Genomic DNA, 26,260 nt, shown 5'->3' with positions numbered 1-26,260 from the left:
TGAACTTGGAACTTGAGGGCATCAGTCGCCGGTTCTCCTTCTCCTCTTTGCAGAAATGCCTAAAACTCTTAAGAATAAAAACGTCTCTTGGGTGAGTACTGTCTGACACTAAAAGGGTAAACCCTGAAGTACATTGTAAGTGTGTGAGCTAAATTGTCATTCAAGGCACATGGATTTCGTCGGGACATTTGGCTTTAGATGAACTCTATGAGCGCTTTATTGACATCTGTAGTGTGTGAGAGAGGGCCAGTTTGTGGATAAATTATGTGACTGTCAAAATTTGCATATAAAGATAGCAGCCCATCCTATGCCACAACATTATTCTTTATGCATAATATAATTTAGCTTGACATTATTAGCACAATGATCTTGCGAAAGTGGTTTGAGGTTTGAAAATGCACAAAACGCTGCTCAGAGAGACAAAAAATTGCTTCATGGTCCCTGGAGACCCTATAAGTTTGATTTATAATACCATATCCAAACAGATGTGCAGGGAAAGATGCTTTCATGCCAGGACGCATTTCAAACAGGCATAATGAGTGACCTGAATGCTGTTAAGAACAAGGATTACTGAGGGAAAAAAAAAACTCCCAGAAACACAAATTAAGCTCTTCTAGAGACTGGAGTATTGTAAGTAGACAATCAGATTTTTAGGTACAAAAAAGAGGCAGATATTCCAGTTGGTACTGTACTAAATTTGATTTATCATTAAAGTCAGCAACCGAATTGAATCCCTCAGAAAGTTCATATGATCTTATGAACTATGCTTTTTTTTGGCATTTTTTAGACCTCAAACTTTCATTGTATGGAAACAGTTAAAAAAAACGCATGCTTTTTCTTTTCTTTTTCTTTTTTTAAGAAGACAATCAAACCGTTTAAGAGGGTGAGTGATTGATTTGCATGAACTGTCACTTGTCACCAAGAACTAAGGAACAGTGGGTTATGGTTAGGCTTTGAGGGTCCCACCGAAAGGCAGATCCTTTCTGGTGTGATTTTAAGGTCAGACAGATGTTTGTCTTCCAGCTGGATGTGTTTTTGTGTGTGAGGTTGAATGGACCAGAGGAGCGAGGTGCTGAAGCTGGAACTCCAGCAGTGCATGTCTGCCTAGTTGTGCCCTTCTGAGCAGTGTATTACTGAGCGTGGCTTTACACTACACACACCCCTCTGTAAGAGGCTTATAGATTCACTCTCTCTCTCTCTCTGTGTGTGTGTAAAGCGTAATCCAACTGCATGTGCTTTCACATGCATATCAGAGCATGTTCATTCCCATTAATATATCATGTTTGTGTGTAATATTTATGTATGTTTAAATGTGCAAAGTCTATAAAATAATTTTAGAAACAGGCATAAGAGCTGTGTCCCTATTTGGATTTCAATGTAGGCTAATGCAATCTATACTTAGAAAATGTAGCAGACATTTTTATGGTCGAATTCAGTTAGCGCGGCTGACGTAGTGTCTCACGCTAACATTTGTCACCTAGTAATTTAGAAAGTGCATCTGTGTACTCATGATCACGACTGCTTGTGTGGGTTGATGACATTTAAAAGTGAGAAACATATTGGCTACTTAGACAATAACACAATTTGTGTCATTTTTAGTAGGTTAGACAAAAAAAGTAAAAATCTAAAGAAATTAAAAGAAGCAGGTGAAATAACTTCCAGTGAGTACTCAAGAATCAAGCATTTGAATTAAATATTTGTTCATTATTTATGCATGAGTTTATATTTTATAAGAACACAGAATGCATCAATATTAATTCTTTGTAGAATTCAACATTAATTTTAATGAACTATTTTCATGACTATTTAATTGTCAGATATATTTGATAAATCCAAAATAGCATCTAAAATAGCAATCCATTCACAATGATCCAAATATACTATTATGTCAAAATAATAACTGGAAGCACAGTATTTAGTGTTTTGAATTTATGGCTCTGATCTCACTTTTTTCCCTGCAAGATCTGTGTTGTTGCTTTCCCATTGTTTTTGTATTTGACTTCTTTATAGCATGCTATCTGGAGTCCTTCTATCAAAGCAAAGAAACATGCAAACACTGAAGAGAAATACACATCCTAGAAGTCTTTCTCTCTCTCTCTCTCTCTCTCTCAATTCAAATGTGCTTTATTGGCATGACAATTGTTTCAATGTATTGCCAAAGCATTAACAAACATGTGCATATACATACATACATAAAATAAAGATTTATATAAAATAAAATAAATAATAATAATAGTAATAAGTTGAACAATCTGTAAACATTTAGAATTCTAGGAACAATTTTGAATGTGTGTGTGTGTGTGTGTGTGTGTGTGTGTGTGTGTGTGTGTGTGTGTGTGTGTGTGTGTGTGTGTGTGTGCGCATCACTGATTGGTCGACTCTTCCCTCTTTTTGTGACAGGCATTAATGTATCTTGCTGCAAGTAGGATACAATCTCTTTGTTCACCTAATACATGTAGAAGTTGTGTTTTATTGTTTGATTTTATGAAGTCAGGGCAAAGTATTTCGAATTTAGGATAGAATGTGTTTCTGATTTGTTCATAGTTAGGGCAGCTGGTGAGGAAGTGTGTCTCTGTCTCCACTTCTCCAGCAGTGCAGTACGGGCAGATGCGGCTCTCTCTGGGCAGCCAGTTCTGTCTGTATCTGCCCGTCTCTACGGCCAGTGTGTGATTGCTCAGTCTGTACCTCGTCATTCTTCTTCTGAGCTCACTGTCTTTCACTGCGCTCAGGTATTCTGCTGTTGTGTAGTTTCTGTTTAGGGCCAAATAACTTTCCAGTTTACTTTGTTTTTGTGTTGTTTCAGTCCAATAGGTCAGGTAGTTTTCTTTTTGTGCTTTAATCATTTGGTTGGGCCAGATTGTGTGGATGAGCGTGTCGGTGTCCTGAGGCTGATTATTGTTAGTCGTGTTAGTTTGTTTTTGCAGCCTCATGACTAGCTGAATTAGGGGACTCTTCTCAGCGTTCACTTCATGGTTTTTAAGGGCTTTAAAATGGTAAGAGTTGGGGTCACTCATTTTTAGATGTTTCCAAAATTTGATGGCTCGTTTCTCAATGTGCATTAGTAAAGGGTATTGGCCTAATTCGGCCCTGCATGCGTTGTTCGGCGTGTTCCTCTGTACTCTCAGGATACTCTTACAGAACTCAGCATGCAGGGTTTCTATTGGGTTTTTGTCCCATTTGTCAAACTCATGGTTTAGGAGAGGACCCCACACTTCACTGCCATATAGTGCAATAGGTTCTATGACGGATTGGAATATTTTGAGCCAGATTCTGATTGGTATTTCAAATTGGATTGATTTTTTGATGGCATAAAAAGCCCTTCTTGCTTTCTCTTTCAGTTCATTCACGGCCAAGCTGAAGTTTCCGTTTGTATTGAATTTCAACCCGAGGTATGTGTAGTTGGTGGCATGATCAATTTTGGTCATACCAAGGGTGAAATTGTGTTTCTTTCCCTGAAATTGTGTTTCTTTCCTCTCTCTCTCTCTCTCTCTCTCTCTCTCTCTCTCTCTCTCTCTCTCTCTCTCTCTCTCTCTCTCTCTCTCTCTCTCTCTCTCTCTCTCTCTCTCTCTCTCTCTCTCTCTCTCTCTCTACACACACACAGGATCCCCATCGCTCACTCAGGTGTACACCTTTAATACTCTGTCATCTGATTAGTGCCATATATAGGTCATCTAGAAAGATGTAGTGGTCTTTAGTGGGCTACAGTGTTAGTCTATAGTAATTATAATTGATTGTATATAAAAACAATAGAGTCTACATTATTTACAACAGGTGTGTGTCCAATCAGACTGGCAGCATTTTGGTGCAAATTCACTTGTCACTGTATAATGGCTAATGCTAATGTAATATTTGGCCGTGTTTTGTTTGCTCCCATGTGTTGGTGTGTGAATCATACTCCTGCTGTTGTTTATGCATTTAAAATTTTCTGTCATTTTTTGTTGTGTGAATAATTTGGATGTTATTGGGCCCATGTGGTTTATGGTAATTTAAAAAATATCTGATTTTAAGAACATTTTGATACTTTTGTACAATAAACAGTTTTACACAACTGTTAGTTCTGGTCAAATCTGATTGGTCAAGCGCCGTTCTAAACGTGTTGATATTACGGTCCAAGAGCAAAGGGCTTTTTCACTGTTTATCATTCTGTTTCCAGACAGACTGAATTATTATTAGTATCATGTATTAGTAACTTTTTCTATAGATTAGTCATTTCCCTCATCTGATTAATTTAGGAAAGCAAGTTACATCAATAATCATGTGCTGAAATCGGAATAAATGGCAGAAATAGTAAAAGTAGTGTTCTAGAAGGCAATTTTGAGCTCAGCCAATGTATTCGTAAAGGCTAAGTTTGTAAATTTCAGTGGCATTTAGTGGTGAGGTTGTGAATTGCAATCACCCACTGCTCACCTCTCCATAGGACAAAAATATCGTCCTCGGAGAGAGAAGAGAGTGACTAGCGCTCTGTAGAGAAGTTTGTCCATTTAGGGCCACTGTAGAAACATGGCGACGTAAAATGGCGATTTCACTGCAAAGGGACCCGCGGTGTACGTATATGAAACGCCTCAATCTAATAATAATTTTAAAAAACATAGCGCTACATTATGTAAAGTCTTTATACACCACTGAAAACATAGTTAGGTATATTGCATTTCTATCAATGTTTTCTCATAAATACTACACAATGCACCTTTAAATTAGTAACTGTATAACATAGTCAACCGGATTAGTTTAGGAACTCCTGTAGGCTATAGAAATTTTGAGTAAATGTAACTAAGTTGCAGCTCAAACAGAAAAAAGAATAGAGAAATGCTAAATTTAAGTTTACTTTGTGTGCAAATTCTCTTTCAACAGACAGAAAAAATCATAGACAGTAAAAGAAAAAATAAGTAATTTGTACAAAGACTATCTTGTTTGATCTATATAATACAAAACTAAGTAAATAAAGTAGAATCTTTATCCGCGTAGGGCTCGGAGGTGCGAAGGATTTAATTCTGAAGGCTAGCCTTATTGAAACCATTTTATTTTTGAGGGACACTTTTTTAAGTCCTCACTAGTCAAAGATGGCGACTTGATGTCCACACTATTTGAAAGGCTCATATCTGACATGATTTAGTTAACCTGAATTCACCCCATTTTAAATGTAGGCTCAACAGGCCTGTGAGATTAAGTTTAGTTGAAATGTTGTGATTTGTGGTTGGCAAACATCATTATCTCTGCGTAAAAACCGTCATGTCTATGAGATGTCCTTACCTTATACAGAATATCAGTTTTGCTAATCTCGCGGGTTTGCAGCTCGTGCTCGGAGCAACAGATGCCACGATGTGGAATAAAGCCCTTTCATGGCGGGGAGGGAGGGTGGAGGAGCAGTGTGGCAAACAAACTCCACTCAGCGCTCATTCTGCTTGTGTGTCCACTCATGGAGAGACTTTCGGTCAGCATCGTTTGCGACGACTATCACATAAACCTGAGCCTCGCGACGTTATAAATTTCACTACGCGCAAAACATGCCGTAAACCTGCTTAGGGTTCATCTGACAAAGTTGGCGGGCTGTCCTGGGACGGAACAGATTAAAGCGGATAGCGCATGGATATTTCTCAGTCGTTGGTCAATCTCGGCTGTGAGAACACAACATTGACCACTACTTAAGCTGTTAATCGTGGAGAAACGAAAAGAAAAACGAGCAAGTGGGCATGCCACCCAAGAAAAAGGTAAAATATCTTCGGTGTTAGTGCATTTATGTGTGTGTGAGGGAGTGATGATGAGCTAGACATGAGAGTGCCATTCGAGGAGAGTGCCATCTGTTGCTTTCAGCTGTAATCCATGTGAGCTTGAGCTGCTCTGCATTGCTTTAATGTACTATGGACGATACACTGCGTGTGCAGAAGTACTGAGGTAAAGAGCGAGGGCTCTACCTATGCTGTCTAAAGTCAAATTGTCCTGAAATGTAACCTCCACCACGTGATTGCGCAATCATTGCAATGCTGAAAGTGATGGAATTGTGCTGAGCAGTGTTATGAACGTAATCCTTTTCCAATTGTCAGGATTACAAAACTCAGCTGTTTCTCAAATGACATCTAAATATAGAACAGGTGTGTGTATATTTCTCGGGGGAAATACCTGGATAACTGGTTGTCCTACCTAAACACACTCGACCTGGCAAAACGAGTTCCTTTTGTTGGTTTCTAATGCATATATACCATTGTGTGTGTAGTTTGGAGACATTAGGCTACTATTTTTAATATTTTTTTGAAAGAAGTCTCATGTTCATCAAGCCTGCATTTATTTGAACAAAAATACATTAAGAAAACTGTAATATTGTGAAATATTACTACAATTTAAAATAATGGATTTCTATTTTAATATACATTTAAATGTAATTTAGTCCTGTGATGCAAAGCTGAATATTCATCAGCCATTCCCCCAGTCTTCAGTGTTACATGATCCGTCAGAAATTATAATATGCTGAATTAATTATTACTAATGTTGGAAACAGTTGTGCTGCTTAATATTTTTTCATAATAACGGTGATACTTTTTTCAGGATCCTTTGATCAATAAAAAGTTTGAAAAGAACATTTATTTAAAATAGAAATCTTTTTTTTTTTAACAATATACACGATCGTTCAAAAGTTTGGGGTCAGTAATTATTTTTTGGAGAAAGAAATTAGCAATGATGTATTATATTGATAAAAAAAATGATAAGATTGTTCGAAAATATTTCTATTTTGAATACATGTTATTATTTTTTAACTTTTTATTCATCAATGAATCTTGAAAAAAAAAGTATCACAGGTTCCAAAAAAAATATGAAGCAGCGCAGTTGTTTCCAGCATCGTTAATAATAACTGAATATCAAAACAGTATATTAGAATGATTTCTGAAAGATAATGAACACTGAAGCCTGGAGGAATGGCTGGCTCAGCTTAGAAAAATAGAAAACCATTAATTTAAATGATAATATTTCCCAATATTTGTTCTGTATTTTTATCAAATAAATGCAGACAAGGTGAGCATAAGATTGATTAGAAAAATTGAAGCTCGGTCAGAAAAAAAAAAAAAAAAAATTAAATTTAGTAGCAAAGTCCATGTTTTGTAGCTGCAGGTGAGGACGTGTGAAACGGTCTCTGTCTGCAGTGTTGTCTGCTGGACAGGTCGAGTTTCTATTTGTCTCTTTCTCTCCAAATCCTGGATTGACGCATGCCATCTTAATCTCCTTACAGAGAAGCAATCATGACCAGGAGCAACAGCCAGAAAGAGAGACATACTGTCCATGAGTGTAGCTTGGCCCAACATCTCTCCTACAGTTCTCAGTGTGCTGGTTTTTGTGTTCAGTAGGCCTACAGAACGGCCGATCTGTACTGGCTATACATTATACAATATACTATAACTAGTGTTGAGATAATATAAAAATACAGGCTGAAATACATTGTTTTTGTCTACCAGGGTAAGAAATTATTCAGGGATTGAGTAAAAAAATAAAAAGCCCCTAGAGCGAGTCCCTATTTTATGTAACATTTGATATGTTTGTCTTTGAAGTGAGAGTTATTCAGTGCTTTGGGAATATGCAGTGTTTTTATGGCAAAACACTTAAATTATCAAACTGATAATTAAAACTGATAATTCTTAATTCAAAATTATTAGAACTGATAAATTTGTGATAATTATTTAACATAGAGACCAGCCAGTTAATAGCAGAGCTTTTATGTATTATGATATCCTGTGCCTTATTTAAAGTGGAGAGGTGCCACTTCTAGCAGAATTATAAAATTGATATAACATTTAGTGCTTGCATATATATCTCTCTATTTATAGATGATAGCTTAAACATCACAAGTATAAATTGACCACAAAAAAAATCTATACAGTCATTAGTTTATAGTGTACAAACAGTGACATTTGGCATAGCCATGCATACAGAGAGCAGTTGAATACCTGGGCGACCTGCCAGAGCTCATTTAGCAAAAGTCAGGAAATCTTAATCTTATAGTCTTAATTAGATTAGGAGAAGGTTTTGAATAAGAAAGTGTGCTGCTCCACCATCCGGATTTGTCCTCACCCATACATTTACCTCAGGCCAAACTTAGCCTCAAATCTAGTTAATTAAACGCTCACTTTTTGTATCACACTGTATAAAAGCATCATGTAGTGCTACTGTCTGAAGTCATTTTTTTCAGAGAGAATATTTTTCACTAACTTTGTGGCTCCTGCTAGACTCCCAGCGTTGAAGTGAAAGGTGCTGACTCACTAAATGGATCTGACCCAAATCTTCTGACATGTTCTGTGGTGCGGTAGCAGGAGTCACACAGGTTGCAGTAGGTGGATGTTGGAGTGCGGCCCAGGACTCAAACCATTATAGCACTAGACTAAAAATACAGTGATTCTGTGACAAACTCGTGTCTATTAAATCATAATCTTTTAACTATCCTAATTGTAAAAATAAAAAAAACAATAAATGTAGTTGTGTGTATGAATTAAAAAAAAAACTACAACTATTACTTTTTCATTACTTATTGTACTTTAATGGGAAACCTAGAATTTAGAAGTCATATACCTCATAAGAAATTTACTGCATAGCCAGCACATTTCCTTTTCTTGAGGTTTCCATAGCAACCTCTGTTCTCGCCTCTTTACCTTACAGCTTTTAATGCAGACACACACGCACACACACTTCTCTGATGCATTGATAAATAATTTTGCCTCACTTGTATTTCATAATATCATCAATCCGAATTACGTTTATGGTATATGTTTTAAATGTAATGTTTCATCTAATTGAATTAGCTATAGCTTTAACTAACGTAAAAAAACAAAAAAAAATAGGTGTCATACTCTTGTTTGGAAATTAAGAATATTCATATAAAACGAGGCAATAATCGGTAATCTTTCCTTCAATCTATATTTTCAGCTATACTTTGCTGCAGCAGTGTGTTTGGACTCATTTTTTTTGTCATGTTTGACTATGTGCAATTCAGAAAATCACTGAATTTCCTTTAAAGGGGACCTTTATTATGGCCCTTTTTACGAGATTAAATATAAGTCTCAGGTGTCCCCAGAATGTGTCCGTAAAGCTTCAGCTCAAAATACCCCACAGATCATTTATTATACCACGCTGTGTAAATAAATGGAGTATGAGGTCTCTGCGGAACAAAAGTGGAGGTTTCTATATTTGTGGGTGTATTAAAACTGATGGGTGTTTATAAATCACACAATGAAAATGATCCCCTTCACCCGACCCCACCCATAAACCCTGCCCACACTGTGACCTGGCCAAATCAGGTACGGTAACGGAAAACAGCCTTCCGTTTATGGCCTCGCCCACTGCTATGCTAACTCCTATTACTAACCTGCAGAGAGTGAGACCTATACTTGAATAAATGCCCATTTTGAGTGGAATCAAAAACATGTCATTTTCGTGCATGTGTCTTTAAATGCAAATGAGCTCTCCACCCCCTATCCAGAAAAGTTCTGTGCGTTACAGCTCGTGCCTTGCATACTTTGCCAAAAACTAACCAATATGTTTAGTTTTTATTATAATTTCACACGACATTGCAGTTCTTCATTAACCTAAATTTGTATTATTTGCATGCGTTGAAAAACCATATCAGTTTAAACTTCTGATGAATGGTTTTCTCAACTCTCACATGCACAGAAAGCTGTCTGTCAGACTGCGTGTCGCGTGAGTATTAAACAAATGTATTTTTGCGGCTTATTGTAACTATTAAGGTTATGACAAAAACATACAAAGTTAACTTGAATAGGGAAAGCATGGAAAGAAATCACATATTCAGGGGTGTAGCACGGTCACAGATCCAAGGGGTGGGCCCCTAACAACTATGACATTTTGTTATGTTAATATTATGGATCATCAATATATATATGTTAGCAATAGTAATCTTAATATATAATCTTGTATTTAGCAATGTGTTTAGGGTCTCAACCGCTATATCACTGTCACAAAAGCATATAATGGTAGTGACAATTCTTTTTGAGTACCGAACTGTACCATGAAGTGGAAAAGCACCAAGACTTCGAAGGCAAGTGTCAGAAAGAGCTTTGTTAAATGGGGCGGTCTAGCCTACGGAAGATTTTTATTTTCGCCTATCAACTGTGACAGCTGCCGTTGAGAAGGGATAACGTTTGTACTGTACTTTAGTGCTGGACAGAATGACCAAAAATTTATATCACTGTGTTTTTCAAAATTATACTTTTTCATGGTGTGACGTTTTTTGTTTTTTTTAAATCCATACAGCATGACCGGGTGTTAACCACATCTACTGATTCAGAGAGGTAATACTGCAGTAGATTGACTTAGACTGCCCTAATTTACTGTCATAATAAGTGAATATTATAGAAACATAAACATTCTTCTCTAGAATTTATGCAGGTTTGCAAAGCCCCACAAAATGATGCTGTGTGGATACAACCACCAATAAAAAACCAAACTTTCAACACAGACACATGAATATTAAAATATGACCACGGAAAGAGAGAAGAAAAACAGAGTTGAGGGCACCTTAAGCATTTAAAAAATCCAACCCTATATAACAAACTGCCAAAAAGAGGGAGAAACGCAGAAGAACAAGGTCTACGGATATTTTCATTACATTTAAAATCACTACAGTCTCTGAACAAATTACACGTAAGTTTAACACAAATTTACTTTTTTGCTCTTTCTACTTTGAATTGTTTTTGTTTTTGTAACCCTTTGTTACTTACATCATTGTCTTGGGTGTAGCAGAATAATCCACCGTGGTCGTCAGATGTATCGGCCCTTGTTTGCATTTAAGAAGACTATGTAGCATACATGCTGATGGTCCATGTTTACAGCACTGGAATATATGTCCATAAAAAAATAAAAAAAAACAGCGCCGCGTGCTGTTCGAATTCTCCGCTGTAATCAAGGGCTGAATCTGAAATCGCCCCCTATACCCTCAAAAAAGCCATCATTTGAAGGTACAGCCATTTGTAGTGGTGTCCGAAACCATAGGTTCCATCGGTGAAACCATGTATGAATGAATGAGTGAATGTGAGGCAAGATGTAAAGTGCTTTAGATGGCCATAGGTCTGTTTAAAGCACTATATAAATGCAGTCAATTTACCATTTGTCCATAGTGGACGTTACCAAATGCACTTATTCAGTAGCACGTTGCACCGCAATAATGAGTGTAGGTCCACAACGGATACAGTCGACGGCTGTCCGACTTCACACACTCGTTTTCATTCACTCCCTCAAGTGAACTATATTAGTGGGAATAGTGAATGAGGGTGTAGGGGGCAATTACAGATTCAGCCATGGGGTGTTGGCCTAATGCGATCTCAGCATTGTCCTCACTACAGTACAACTGTGAAAGGCGACCCCTCTCAAACTGTGCCGCCTGCCAAACATTATTTAAGCAACATACACTGGTATATAATCAAGGGAAACACCGGTACCGTTATACTGCCTAGCACTCCTGTACTTTATATTAAACTGTCTGAAAACAGCATTAGTATCATTAGAGTAAGTTACGATTAAAAGTGTAATTCCACATTTTCTCTGGCGCAAAATGAAGGCAAGCTATGCATCGAAGGATCCATCTGAGGTTTTCTTCATTTTTCGGGAAATGAAGGACGCATTTGAAGGCCACATTTGAAGTAGCCTTCGAATTGGGGACAGCCTTCATGGTGGCGCTGTAACGCACGCAATTGGCCTTCAATTATGCCTTTTGAAGGATGCAGCCTCTGAATTGGGACGCAGCTACTGTTTCAGATTTATGGGGAAAATAACAAATGGAGTGGGGGGATTTTTACCACAATGGTTGTGTAATGTGTACAAACACTGCGGACAAATAAATATGTTAAAAACAATATAATTTAAGATATAATGCAGTGACTGACTGGCTTCGAAAATGTTACAATCTGCAAACATGACTGTCAAGCCTGTTCTGTCAGTCCAGTATTATAAAAGGAGAAGTAGGTCTTTACATAAGACCACCTGACCCACTAATTAAAAAACACTTAGCAGCACTTGACATTTTTTGATATTGCCTTAAAACTACCGACATACTTTTTATTGCAATCTGTGAATATTTGTCAACAAATTATACACTTTCTTTCTGGTCTGAACTTTTTTATACCTTTTCTTTATATTAGAGTGGTGTGGGAAAAGTAGTTCACAGATTTTCTATTTTTATTGAGCATTATTATAATTACCCATTCTTGCCCTGTGAAAAATAATCATGGAATTTTTCTGGGAATGCAGGTCTTCCTGAGAAGTGAGTACATCATTCCACTGTAACAATATCATATTGGCAGTAGATCATATTGCTAGTGTAGGTGTGTTTTGAAGCATTAATAAGAACTGTATAATTTACAATATTCTAGACACTTCTTAAAGAGATTGTCTAACCATCTGTGCATGAGCTGAAGCTAAAGCCTAATTGGGTGATGCAGTTGGAAAATCATCCAAAACACAAAATCAGGATTGGCCTAGTCAGCTTTTGAAGACTTTGCAGTCTGTCACTTTACAGTTTATTCAAAGCAGTATGGCAAAGATAATGCATTAAAATAAAACATTAAAATGAGCCTGCTCTCTTTGTTCAATATACCATAGTTTGATTTGTTTATTAGCAACCAATAGTTCTCCAAAGAGGAATATCTACTGTAGGTCAGATCAGGGAATTCAAATTTGGCTAGCTGTCACTCACTTTGTTGTTTCTTAATTTGGGTTTCATTGAACTAAGTCAATCACTCACAGGGCCATCTATAATGAACCTATGAAGATAAAGAGACACTGAAGTCTAGGGCCCTATTTTATTGATCTAAGTGCATGGTCTAAAGCGCAATGGCGCAAGTGCATTTAGGAAGTGTCCGAATCCACTTTTGCTAGTTTAACAAGGGGAAAATCAGTTTGCCTGGCGCCCGGTCTAAGGGTTTGTCCTAAGGGTTACAGTTTTCAGAGAAGTGCATGACATGACTCAAACGTAATAAAGAAAACGGTTCAAACATAAAAATAAAAAACAAACACACTTTACTTTACTCTGTAGTAATCATTTAACCATCAACCCGCATTATTACACTGTTTTCATTACAGTGGTAAAGTGTGCATTTCTTTCTTTGCTGCAAAAATGCGACCTCCACGAACCGAGCTGTTCGGTATCAGTATCCTTCAACAACTGGTTCATTTCGGTTACGAACGAACGACATGTACCAATTCATTCACAAACAAGATTTCTCGTTCAGAGTCAGACTCAAAGCCTCTCGGTCAGTAAAGGGCGTATTCGTTCACCTAAAAGATTAGTTCTAAAAGAACGATTCGTTCACGAACGTAACATCACTAATGCACTCGCACCATAGTGGATTCGTTATTTACATGGTGGAATGAAGACACCCCCATCTGTCGAGCCAGTTTATATACCTGTATTTATTGCCATGATTGGTTAAATAAGTGGACAATACTGCAAATAGGTCATTTTGATACATGCAATGACTATCCATTATGACATGTAGACATTTTATTTTTATGTACACAATAATAATCTTTTTATTTTTAATATTTGGCATGTTTGTGTGTTACAAGCGCATTGTGCACACGCATATAGGCACAGATTACTAATGTGCCCTTTAAATAACACAAAAAAATACTGCACTATTGACTTAAGACCCGGTTTTTGTTGGTCAATTGCTCAGTCGTTTTCAGTTGCCTCAAAATAGCATTGCACCAAAAATGCGCCTGAACACACCTCGTATTTAGACCAGTTAATGGGCGTTAAAATGATAACCGTGTCGGCCTGAAACTGCAAAAACACCACATTGCACAGGGTGTATGTTTTGGGCCCCTAGAGTTTGATCTCCAAAAATGTTCTTGTGACAAAAACAATGCTACATTTAATTTCTCTGCAGTTGCCTGTCATTTATTTGCATAACATGGCAGTACTTTGAACAATGCAGGAAAGAATGGGGAGAGACAGTCAGATCAGCTACTCCTTTTTAGGATTATGGAGAGGCATCACACATTAATACATGTAAGGCCTATAAATGATCCGAATCCCCAATAAACCCTGTGGTTGGAAGAGCATCTTGGTGAGCGTGGCATTGGTTAATAATTCAGCAGCGTTTTGTACTGCTCTCTCCGTGACATTGACTTGCAGGAGAGACGGCACTGAGTGAACAGATGTCTATGGCGGACATGAGTAAACAAAAGCGAGCACCTCTACATGACTGTGCCTATGGGAACCCAATTATCCCCGTCTCCTCAATTCCTTGTTTTATTCACTCCTTTTCTCAATCTCATTTCACCACCTTCTCTGTTAATTAGCCTAATTTCTTCTAGCACAAATTACGTTATGCTCATGTGTTTGCTGCATGCCCTTGAGTCAGTTTATCCAAGTCTGTTTGTTTTAAACACTCGTGAGCACAATATTCATTAATAATGACATTCAAGCTCACATTGATGCTCTTGACAGACTTTATGAAACACTTACACCATTTGCAATATTAATTCAAATTTTGCTTTGATGTGATAATTTCATGTGCAGTCTCATTTTGCCTTTTTGATCTCAAAAGCATGAATTTCCAAGCTGATTTGGTGCTGGTCTAGCTGGTAAAGGGATGTTTTTTCAGATATTCTGTTTATCAGCACTCCAGCACCCAAATCAAATGGCATATGCTGGTGACCAGTAGTGCTTGTCTTGTCAGCAAGGTTATCAGCCTTATATTAAGGTCAATATGATGTTGTCAGACTGCGTAGCACCAGTGTCTCTCGAGGGGCTTGTCACTGTGCCATTACTGTCAGCGTGTTAGTGTGCATGTGAGCATGTGTAGGTGTGCCTTTGGGAGAGTGTGTTAGAGTGAGGGTGCATTTCAGTCCTCATGACTTTTGCTGACTTTGTGAAACATTTTTCAACTTAAATTGAGATGTTACACTAGAAATGTAAATTTAAACTGCACATATCTAGTGACATAATATGCTAAATTGAACATTTATATAGTCATAATATAAATAATGATTAGGGACAAGAAGAATGCAAGAAACAGGCCAGGAAAAATTGAAGTGCCCCTATTGCTTTTTCGAATATTAGCTTTCATGTAGTGTGTAATATAGCCTTTTGAATGCCTGAAAGTGTCGTCAGTAATGCGAGTCATACTTCCTGCACAAAGCCACGCAAGATTGTAAAAACAAATTGTATCAATCTAGCCTATGGTCTTCATTGGCTGCTCTACATTGACCCGCCCTCAAACACTTCAGTTGTAGCTGAGGCCTGGAAGAGTTTGGTTTGTGTTTTCTACATGTTTTCTGCTCTGCGAAAGCAAATCACCTTTGCATGCTCATACAAAGGATGAGGACTCATTACTGTTCATATCACTGTGAATACAAGTGCAGAGGAAGTTTCTGGAGCTGAAATTCAGATTTGGTAATGGGCATTTTGTTTCTGGCACAGGCTGTAAGAGGCCAACCAATCAACAGACTGGACTATCTGACCAATCAGATTACCTGACCTACAAGAGTAGGCTCTCAGAAAGGAGGGGTAATGAGAGACTAGATTCTTGACTGAACCGTTTCAACACTGTGAGATAGAGGTGATGTGCAACGTACACTGATCAGACATAACATTATGACCACCTTTCTTATATTGTGTTGGTTCCATTTTTCTGCCAAAACAGCCCTGACCTGTCAAGGCATGGACTCCACTAGACCTCTGAAGGTGTGCATGGTCTGCAGCAATGCTTATGTAGGTGGTATGTGTCAAAGTAACATCCACTTGGATTGTCAGACACAAGGTTTCCCAGAATAACATAGTTCAAAGCTTCACACTGCCTCTGACGGCTTGCCTTCTTCCCATAGTGCATCCTGGTGCCATGTGTTCCCCAGGTAAGTGACACACACACCCGGCCACCCACGTGATGTAAAAGAAAACGTGATTCATCAGACCAGACCACCTTCTTTCATTTCTCCGTGGGTCAGTTCTGATGCTCACGTGCCACTGTTGGCGCTTTCGGCGGTGGCCAGGGGTCAGCATGGACACCCTGACTGGTCTGCGATTTTACAGTCCCATACGCAACAAACTGTGATGCTCTGTGAATTCTGACACCTTTCTATCAGAACCAGCATTAACTTCTTGAGCAATTTGAGCTACAGTAGCTCATCTGTCTGATCGGACAACACGGGCCAGCCTTCACTCCCCACGTTCATCAGTGAGCCTTGGCCGTCCATGACCCTGTGGCCGGTTCTCCACTGTTCCTTCCTTGGAGCACTTTTGATAGATACTGACCACTGCAGACCGGGAACAGCCCACAAGAGCTGCAGTTTTGGAGATGCTCTGACCCAGTCGTCAAGCCATCACAATTTGGCCCTTGTCAGACTCGCTCAAATCCTTACACTATCCCATTTTTCCTGCTTCTTACACATCAACTTTTTAGGACAAAATGTTCACTTGCTGCCTAATATATCCCAGCCACTAACATGAGCCGTGATGAAGAGAAAATCAGTGTAATTCATGTCACCTGTCAATGGTCATAATGTTATGCCTGATTGCTGTATCAGTGTAGAATTTTTTTTTTACTTTGATGCATGTAAACCTATTGTAGGAGTCCTCAAAAACAGAAACCTTTAACAGGTTTTTTTTTTTGCGATGTGATGAATTCACATTTCTACAGCTTTTTTCATCAAAAGGTCATGAAGAGGCCATGTAGTATATTATGTAATCTCAAACCCTTCCATGTGGTCAGCAAGACTTATAAAATATTTAATATCATAACTGCTTTTCACATCACTGGATTGAAAACATTATGAACATTATTTTATAGAATTTTATAAACATAGTCTTTGTTTTGTGGTAGCACTTTGCCATATATTAGAAGGAGTGTTATGCTCATATCAATTCACAAGCTCAATCTGACAGAGCTAAACGGTTTTACTTTGATATCTTATGGTCTGACATTGACTTTGAACAGTGCCCTTTGTGAGGAGTTGCTAATAAAATTTAATGAAGGAGCCCTGAAGGAGAAAGCTTGGGATCATTTGTGACTTTGATGGCACTGTCATTAGATAGCGGAGTGATCTCTATTGAAAATAACATATCTGAGCATGTGCCTCATTTTATTATTTTATCATCAAAGACAGCATAGGCATAATTTCAGCATAATTCTGTTTTTCTGAGTGTTACATTCGACTCTGTGCATAGGCAAGTGCTCAGAATGAGACAGAATGGAGAGTTATGTCTTGTTAAAGAGAGCGAGTCTGTGTAATAATAATAATGATGCTAGTTCTTGCTCTTGTTTGACTGTGGTAGGGTTCGGCGGACCGTCAGGACTCAGGGGCCACTGAGGAGAAGGAGAAGAATGCCCAAGTCCAGCTCGAGAAGGCCAAGGTACATTGCAACTCCATAATTCTCTCGGCTGCACATTTCCTGCTACCAGTGACGTTGGCCACAAGGACCGAAATATATCACGGTTTTAGATGTGCTCATAAATTTTGCACGGCTCTTTTCCCTCTGACAAAGTTACAAGGTAGCTGTGTCGAAAAGCTAATTACCAAATGTCCTGGTTGAAACAGTACTTCAATGGTAAATTTCGTACTCCACAAAATCAGTGGTCTACACGCAACTGACAAACGATGGCAACAATCATCACTTCTCCTGTTTTCTTACACAGTCCAAAAAATGATTAGAAGCATCCAAGGAAATTGTGAATGAGCAACGGCAAATGCTTGGTGTTTTATCATCGGCTCTTTACAGAGTCCACTTTTGCTAGGCTTGAATGAAACCCCCTGCCTGTGCGAGTGAGCTCCCTGAGGACCTTTTTAATTAAGGTACTGAGCAGACAGCATCACGTCCTGCTTCAGACCGCCATCTCCCACAGAGATTCAGCTTTTTAAACCAGGCTATAAACAGCCAGACTGCAATTGTGTTGACATTTCACTTCCTTTTAAATTAAATACCAAATGATACTATAATATATTCAGATTCATATTTTGTTTGATTTATTTATTATTTTGTTATGGCTTAAATACATTGGCATTGGAGCATTGTTTTTTTAAAGAGATAAAAGTAAATGTATTGTGACCTACAGTAAGGCTCAAGTAATCCTTCAATGAAATGTTTTTATTCATTCCAGATTTTCTTAAGACATTCACAAAAATAAATGAAAAAAATGACATCCTTTCGTATTTAAATTTGTTTTATAGGTTTAAAAGGATAGTTCAACCAAAAATGAAAATTAGCCCATGATTTACTCATCCTCAAATAAGCAAGTATCCAGATATCCTTAGGGCCACAATATACACATAAGCATCAGCTTCTTGTATCATGCTTTGATCAAAGCCAAAATTCTCAACAGCATTTCTTCGAAATAAGTTCACTCATGGTTACTCACGAATCAGATGAATTTCAGAATCCTTTGAAAGCTGTTGATCCATTCCACTCATGCCTTGTTTATCCCAGTGCAGGCCTTGAATGCGGCCCACCACATGCTTGCAGGCTTATCTTTGAGCATCTTTGACACTATGAACCAGTTTAAGCTTGACTTGTAAATTGTATTGTAACAAAAGGTGAAAACAAAGACAACACTGTGAATCATGTAAACAGTGTAGTAAAATGTAGGAAGAAAAAAACTCCCTTCCCTCTCCCATTGCCACATCACTACTACTTCTTCTTCTTCCTTCCTTTTTTGGCGATTTGCATCGATTTCGCGCATTAACATCATTGCCACTTCCTTCTTCTTCTTCTTCTTCCTGTTTAAGATGGCTACCAACAGGAAATCCTCAAAATGGGTGCAATTCATCTCTTTACCACAGAGGGAGTACAGAAATATAGTAACATATATCAATGACATTAAATAACAACATTTATAGCCTTATGGCTCCTAGAGCATTGATACCCTTTTTTGGGCTTCAAATTTTGGGTTGACATTCACTGGCATTATAAAGCTTAGATTAATAGCCAGGCCATTTTTAATACAACTCTGATTGTATTCATGAAAGAAGAATGTCGTATACCCCTAGGATGACTTGAGGGTGAGTAAATCATGGGCTAATTTTCTTTTTTGGGTGAACTCTCCCTTTAACAAAGCAACACTGAAATCCCACAGTTTTTACACACTGCAAAAAATGCATTTCTTACTTACTATTTTTGTCTTGTTTCTAGTCTAAATGTACATTAAGAAACATTTACTATCACGTAAAAATTATTGTCTTGTTTTGGGAAAAAATAACTCAAAATGAAGAGAGTTTTTGCTTAAAGGGATCCCCTGGTGTTGAGACTTGTATGGCTTAATATAACATAAACAATGTCTCTTACTGAAATATGTAGTAGAAACCCCATGAAAGATCTACATTATTTAAAAAATCGATTTTATATTTGGACCATGGGCGGCGCCATTTTGTTTGAGTTCTAGGTTGATGACGTAGAATGGTTGCACTCCTCAATCAGCTGGCGTTGCCCGTAGCTATTTTTACCACAACGCAACTCGAAAATTGTTTCAGAGTTAAACAAAACCAATGAATTGCTTTGTAATTGTACTTAAAACACACTCAAACATACATGTGCACACAAACTCACCTACACAAAGTCACGAACAGATCGGCAGGCGCGCACACACTGACAGCTGTCTCAATCGAGATGTTGGGCTGCTCAGTCTCCACGACAGGGGCTGAATCCGAAATCGACCCCCTATACCCTGAAATAGGGCATTATTTGAAGGGAAGGCCATTTGTAGTTGTGTCCGACACCAGTGGACATGTTCGAGTGCACTCATTCAGTCTCACGTTGCACCGCAATAACGAGTGTACAGCCGATTACACACAACAGCTGTCCGACTTCACGCACTCGTCTTCATTCACTCCTTCAAGTTGTATTAGTGAACAAAAGTAGGGAATGTTATTCGTGTCTTAAAGATGAAAGTTTAAAGATTGAGGTTTTAAATTACTGAACTTGTGCTCAAACTTTAATGCACGAATCAACCAACATCACCAAAACATCCTGCCTCTCTTCCTCACATTCGCTATCCCATGGTCCTATACCTAGACAGTTCCCTCTGCTGGTCACATTAGGCATTACAGTTAATCTACTGCATATCAACAGTATATCTATGATATCAACACAGGGATAGTGAATGAGGGTGATGTATCCGCGCACGCAGTGCGTATGTGTGTGTTTGCGCCGATCTGTTGGTGTGTGTGTGAGTCTGTGAGAGAGAGAGTTTGTGTGCACATGTATGTTTGAGTGTGTTTTAAGTATTATTACAAAGGAATTCTTTGGTTTTGTTTCAATCTGAAACAATTTTCGAGTTGCGTTGTGGTAAAAATAGCTACGGGTAACGCCAGCTGATTGCCGAGTGCAACCATTCTACGTCATCAACCCAGATCAAAATGGCGCCGCACATGGTCCAAATATAAAATCGATTTTTTAAATAATGTAGATCTTTCATGGGGTTTCTACTACATATTTCAGTTAGAGACATCATTTATGCTATATTAAGCCATACAAGTCTCAACACCAGGGGATCCCTTTAAAATAAGCAAAATAATCTGCCAATGGGGAAAGTATTATTTTACTTACCCCACTGGCAGATTATTTTGCTTATTTTAAGCAAAAACTCTCTTCATTTTGAGTTATTTTTCCCCAAAACAAGACAATTACTTTTGCTTGTCTAGTAAATACTTCTTGTTTTAAGAATTTTTAGATGTTTGGACAAGAAACAAGACAAAAATACGTAAGAAATAAGTAAGAAAAGCATTTTTTGCAGTGCACAACCCAAAAAAAAACCCTGAATGTGTATCCCAAAATCTCAATTGCTAACACACAATTCTACAATTGTCCTTTTGTCCTGTAACTGTAAAGGTATGTATATGTGGACGAATCAGAACTGATTGCATGTTCGCATGTAGCTAACCCTGCTGAACTCCATATAAATTATCCTTGCAAATTTTACAGCACTTGAAGGACACGTCATTGTACAGTCAGTCTCATCATATGATTTCAAACCTGTACTGTCCCCAAGCCTCATGTAGCTGCATTACCCTTCACTGGGCTGATATGAAGCTCTTCAAGAATTAATTTGTGCACATTGCAATTGGTTTGAAGGTAAATGAATGAAAGCTATTATTAGTAACTTGCTTGGGGCAATGCAGCACATGTGCCGCGGCTCAAATCAGCAGTGTTTTAGTTCCAGTACCTTCCTCAAAATATCTGCCTGCTGCCATTCACACGCTCACTCATACACAACCTCATTAAAAGATTTATAAATATTCTCAACCATCATGGTAGAACTACACAGCGAGATTTTGTTTACACCAGGAGTTCATGTGTTCACAAAGGATCCTGATGAAAATGTCACATTCATGTGTTTTGTGTTATCAAAATGTAGTGTCTTACCTTTTTGTTGCTATTATTCAGTATAAGCCTGTTGCTTTCGCCGTTCGCACAAACTTCACCTACACTCCTGCAGATGATGACAACGTCCCTATACCAGGGCATGGGGTTTCCTTTGAAGCGAAAGACTTCCTACATATCAAAGAGGTCTGTGTGTTCCCAGATCACCTGCACTATCATGACATTTCATAAATCAAATTATAATATTGTCAATATAAACCAAAATGTATTCAGACACATTCAGCATTTTCTCACATTATCAGTTTATTCGCTATAGTTTTGAAAATGGTCATGAAATGTGACAAGAATTTAGAGTTGAAAACTCAAAAGTGTCAGAAATAATTAATCTTGAAAATGTCAGATAACTTTGATAAAAAGGATGTAACGGATTACAATCAGCTGGTAAATGTACGTACACAATTGGAGAATACCAATTTATGCCAACCAATGACCAAGCAATGCTTCATTTTGTTCAGTCTGTGGTGTCAAAGATTGCATTAGCAATTAAAGTGTTGGAATAATTTTGGTCCCAATTTTGTATCAATTTTACTGGTAGTCACTGTATGAAGAATCTTTGAGTATAATATGTCAAAGTTTACTTTATTTTGCACTCCTCACTTACAGAAATAGTGTCCTGCACCCACTAGTAAAAAAATGATATCTGGTGTCTGAATCATTTTTGGTTTGACTGATTTTTATTTATAACATGGTATTGTTTTGTTCCTGTTGTTAACAGAAGTTTAATAATGACTGGTGGATTGGACGGCCTGTAAAGGAAGGTGGAGAGGTTGGTTTTATCCCCAGCCCAGTGAACCTAGAGACGATTCTGATCAGGAGAGAGGTGCAGGCCAGGAAGGCCGCCAAAGCCCTGGCCAAGTAAGCAAAACTCATTTCATTCACTATGGGGTCTTCATTTAGTATCTTTGTGTTCTAATTGCATGAATGAATCAGACATTCAGGGAGCTTTCGCACTTGGTTTGACTGCCTGGTATGAACCCGAGTTGTTTTCAAAGCATTCAGCACATAAAGGCACTTGTGTCCATCTACACGTAAATCAATTTCTGCTGAAGGTGTGCAGAAATGAGATATACATTAGCTGGGGGTCGCATCCCAGAAAACACTGTCCCTGTCAAAAATTGTCACGGTAGGATGGCACAAATCAGAATGTGACAAAAGACGTGGAATTCACGGGCAGATAACATCAGACGTCCATTCCACTTTCATTTTGGAACTATTTTTCAACCATGACGAGGCGTGTCGGAGGGACGTCTTTTCAAAGGTCATTAAACGTCCAAATGTTTGCTGGGGTTTGTCAGCCGCACGCATCATTCTTGGTGATTTATTTTAGTAAACTTACCTCTATATTCCAAAGTCATTAAGACATTTAAACAATTTACGCTTCAGTAGGAATAACGGTCAATTTTATGATGGTTTCTGTTTTGAAATAAGACATTCTTTATGACATATACGGCCCACAAATGCGACCTTCGGAGGAAGCAGCCTTTGAAATGAGCCTATTAAAAACACAATCTGGTAACACTTTATTTTGATAGTCCACTTTAGACATTCTACTAACTATAAGCAACTTTGCAACTACATGTCAACTTACTGTCATTAGAGTATTTGTAGACTGTCTGATTAATATTTACTAAAACTTTATTTTGTCGGTCCCCCAACAGACATTCTACTGACGATAAGCAAATTGGCAACTGCAATTCAACTCATTCTACTAACCCGAACCCTAACACCTAACCATAACCTACCAGTCTACTGACAGTCTACTAATACTCTAATGAGAGTTAGCTGACATGTAGTTGCAAAGTTACTTATAGTTAGTAGAATGTCTAAAGTGGACTATCAAAATAAAGTGTAACCCACAATCTTATCAAATCATATGTCAGCAAGAGCGGCTCACCGTGGCAATTTAGTAAAATTGCGTTCATATCAGCAATGAACCGTACCGGAGTTCACATTAATGCGTGAACCGTTTATGCGTGACTTTATTCCAGACCGTTCTTTTTATGCGGGTACATGGCACTTGAGTTTGGAAAACAGCGTTTATATCATCCAAATGAACCGTACTCTGATGTCAGAAGAACCCGGATGTGCACTAAAAGTACAAGTGTTAAAGCACCCTTAAATGTACATAGGCCCGGTCCCAAATGGCACACTTCACATGCACTGCCTCGTGTGTGTGCGTTAAGCCAGACCGTAGGGTGTCCCATTTGTCATTTTAAGATAAAGCGATCCCTTTGCGGTCGATATGCACCCTCGATGCACACTTTTGCCGAGCGCGCACTGAAGCGAGCTCCGCAACAGACTTCTTCCCAACAGTCAAAGTGGTGTTACGTCACAAAAGTGCAGACGTAGTAGGAAAGCAGGAGGACCATGAGTGTTTAAGGTGCCATTTGGGACAGGGCCATAAATGGCTCCAACATTCATTATGAAAAAAAAAATGTGTTTTTTTTCTCATCACAGTAAAGCGGCTAGTTCTGCCAAAGATGATTTGAACACAAAGAAAGCGGCTCCACCTCCAACAGGTGCGCTGAATATTTCTTTCTTTCTTTACAGGTGCATGTTTTATTATTCTCAGTATTTATTTAAAATTAGACAAATTACTGAATTTATAGTGTCTGTCATTGCTAAATTGTTATCATCCACTAAATTGGAATTTTATCAGTGCTTTTAATTAGAATGCATGCATAATATTATCATTTTATGTGTCTGTTTAATTCAAATTTTTCAAAATGTTTACCTTTAGTTCAGCAAGTGAAGAAGAAATCGGTGAGCAAATACATAATGCTGACATTATGACCCGACACCTACATTAATGTTAATATATTTATAGATTCCCTGCTTATTTACACATTTTTACCAAGTGTTTTTAAATGCAGGGAGAGCAACTGGCTGCGTATGATGTTGTGCCTTCCATGCGTCCCGTGGTCCTCATGGGGCCTTCGCTCAAGGGCTATGAGGTGAGGGTTTCCATATGTGCATGTTCAGCCATCCACTGTCCAAAGGATTTTCAACTTTAGTGCTTTAAAGGACCCAGTGGCTCAGCAGACATACACATATTTCACTCTTTAAATATAAATGAAAAGTGTCATTCTCAACTCAAATGGTATACAGGTCCTTCTCAAAAAATTAGCATAGTGTGATAAAGTTCATTATTTTCCATAATGTAATGATAAAAATCAAACTTTCATATATTTTAGATTCATTGCACACCAACTGAAACATTTCAGGTCTTTTATTGTTTTAATACAGATGATTTTGGCATACAGCTCGGAAACATGAAATCTCAAAAAATTAGCATATCATGAAAAGGTTCTCTAAACGAGCTATTAACCTAATCATCTGAATCAACTAATTAACTCTAAACACCTGCAGAAGATTCCTGAGGCTTTTAAAAACTCCCAGCCTGGTTCATTACTCAAAACCGCAATCATGGGTAAGACTGCCGACCTGACTGCTGTCCAGAAGGCCATCATTGACACCCTCAAGCGAGAGGGTAAGACACAGAAAGACATTTCTGAACGAATAGGCTGTTCCCAGAGCGCTGTATCAAGGCACCTCAGCGGGAAGTCTGTGGGAAGGAAAAAGTGTGGCAAAAAACGCTGCACAACGAGAAGAGGTGACCGGATCCTGAGGAAGATTGTGGAGAAGGACCGATTCCAGACCTTGGGGGACCTGCGGAAGCAGTGGACTGAGTCTGGAGGAGAAACATCCAGAGCCACCGTGCACAGGCGTGAGCAGGAAATGGGCTACAGGTGCCGCATTCCCCAGGTCAAGCCACTTTTGGGCTACAGAGAAGCAGCGCTGGACTGTTGCTCAGTGGGCCAAAGTACTTTTTTCGGATGAAAGCAAATTTTGCATGTCATTCGGAAATCAAGGTGCCAGAGTCTGGAGGAGGACTGGGGGAGAAGGAAATGCCAAAATGCCTGAAGTCCAGTGTCAAGAACCCACAGTCAGTGATGGTCTGGGGTGTCATGTCAGCTGCTGGTGTTGGTCCACTGTGTTTTATCAAGGGCAGGGTCAATGCAGCTCGCTATCAGGAGATTTTGGAGCACTTCATGCTTCCATCTGCTGAAAAGCTTTATGGAGATGAAGATTTGGTTCCCTATATCGAGGGAACTCAACACTGCGTCGTCGAGTGACGACACTCTGGGAACGCCCCCAGCGTGACGGCTCTGAAGTAGGAATGAAATCAGCCACCAATCCGATTGGTGCAACGTCGTGACGTAACCGGCGACGGCGTACGCGGAAGCTATAAGAAGGCGCCGCCCCAAACAACAGACAGTCTTTGCTCTTCAGCGAGGCGCTCTGTGTGAATATTGTTTGTCTATTTACTGTTGTCTGTCTGATTATCAGTCCCTCTCTGAGAAAGCATGGCAAGCGAGCAGTTTAGAAGGTGTGTTCATCCGTGCCCGCGCTTCATTACGGGCTCGGACACACACCAGCTGTGTGTGCAGTGTCTCGGAGCGCAGCACGCTCAGGCGGCGCTTGAGGGTGCCGCCTGCAGCGAGTGTGAGAGGCTGCCGCTCCGGGTGCTGCGCTCACGGCTGGCCGTCTTCACCGAAGGCGGTCAGGCTCGCGAGCCCCGTGGGTCTGGTCCCGCGTCTGTTGAGGCAGCGCGGCGGCGTAGATCCTGGGGCTCACAACTGGATCTCGCGACGGGAGGCGGGCATGCTGAGGCATCTTCCCAATCCTCGTCCGATGATTCAGACGCTCTTCCGCCTCGTGAGGAAGCCCGCGCTGCGGCTTCTTCCCACGAGGTCGATAACCCAGTGCTGATGCTGTCTGATTCCGAGGGATCAGATCAGTTCAGCCTGGAGGCGGGCGGAGTGCAGGTGAATTCACCTCTTCACTCTCCCGCTCAAGAAGAGCTGGTGGACGTGCTGACACGTGCTGTGG

The 26,260-nt window shown here is 39.1% G+C and overlaps 1 protein-coding gene across 2 annotated transcripts in view; it reads left to right on the top strand.

Moving 5' to 3' along the window:
* The window catches only part of cacnb2b (calcium channel, voltage-dependent, beta 2b), a 52,705-nt gene that overhangs the window by 7,908 nt on the left and 18,537 nt on the right, over nt 1–26,260 (top strand). The window contains exons 1-7 of one of the 2 annotated variants that reach the window (XM_067453598.1): nt 5,289–5,708; nt 17,270–17,347; nt 21,371–21,493; nt 22,083–22,222; nt 23,825–23,886; nt 24,108–24,130; nt 24,241–24,321. In XM_067453598.1, the coding sequence (XP_067309699.1) occupies nt 5,691–5,708; nt 17,270–17,347; nt 21,371–21,493; nt 22,083–22,222; nt 23,825–23,886; nt 24,108–24,130; nt 24,241–24,321 (525 nt within the window). In that variant the 5' untranslated portion in view covers nt 5,289–5,690. Of the gene's footprint in view, nt 1–5,288; nt 5,709–17,269; nt 17,348–21,370; nt 21,494–22,082; nt 22,223–23,824; nt 23,887–24,107; nt 24,131–24,240; nt 24,322–26,260 lie in introns of those variants that run through there. The other variant, XM_067453597.1, reaches the window with a different exon arrangement.

Source organism: Pseudorasbora parva, chromosome 9, assembly GCF_024679245.1.
Source record: "Pseudorasbora parva isolate DD20220531a chromosome 9, ASM2467924v1, whole genome shotgun sequence".
NCBI classification, from domain to species: domain Eukaryota; kingdom Metazoa; phylum Chordata; class Actinopteri; order Cypriniformes; family Gobionidae; genus Pseudorasbora; species Pseudorasbora parva.
This window is presented reverse-complemented; position numbering and strand designations above follow the sequence as displayed.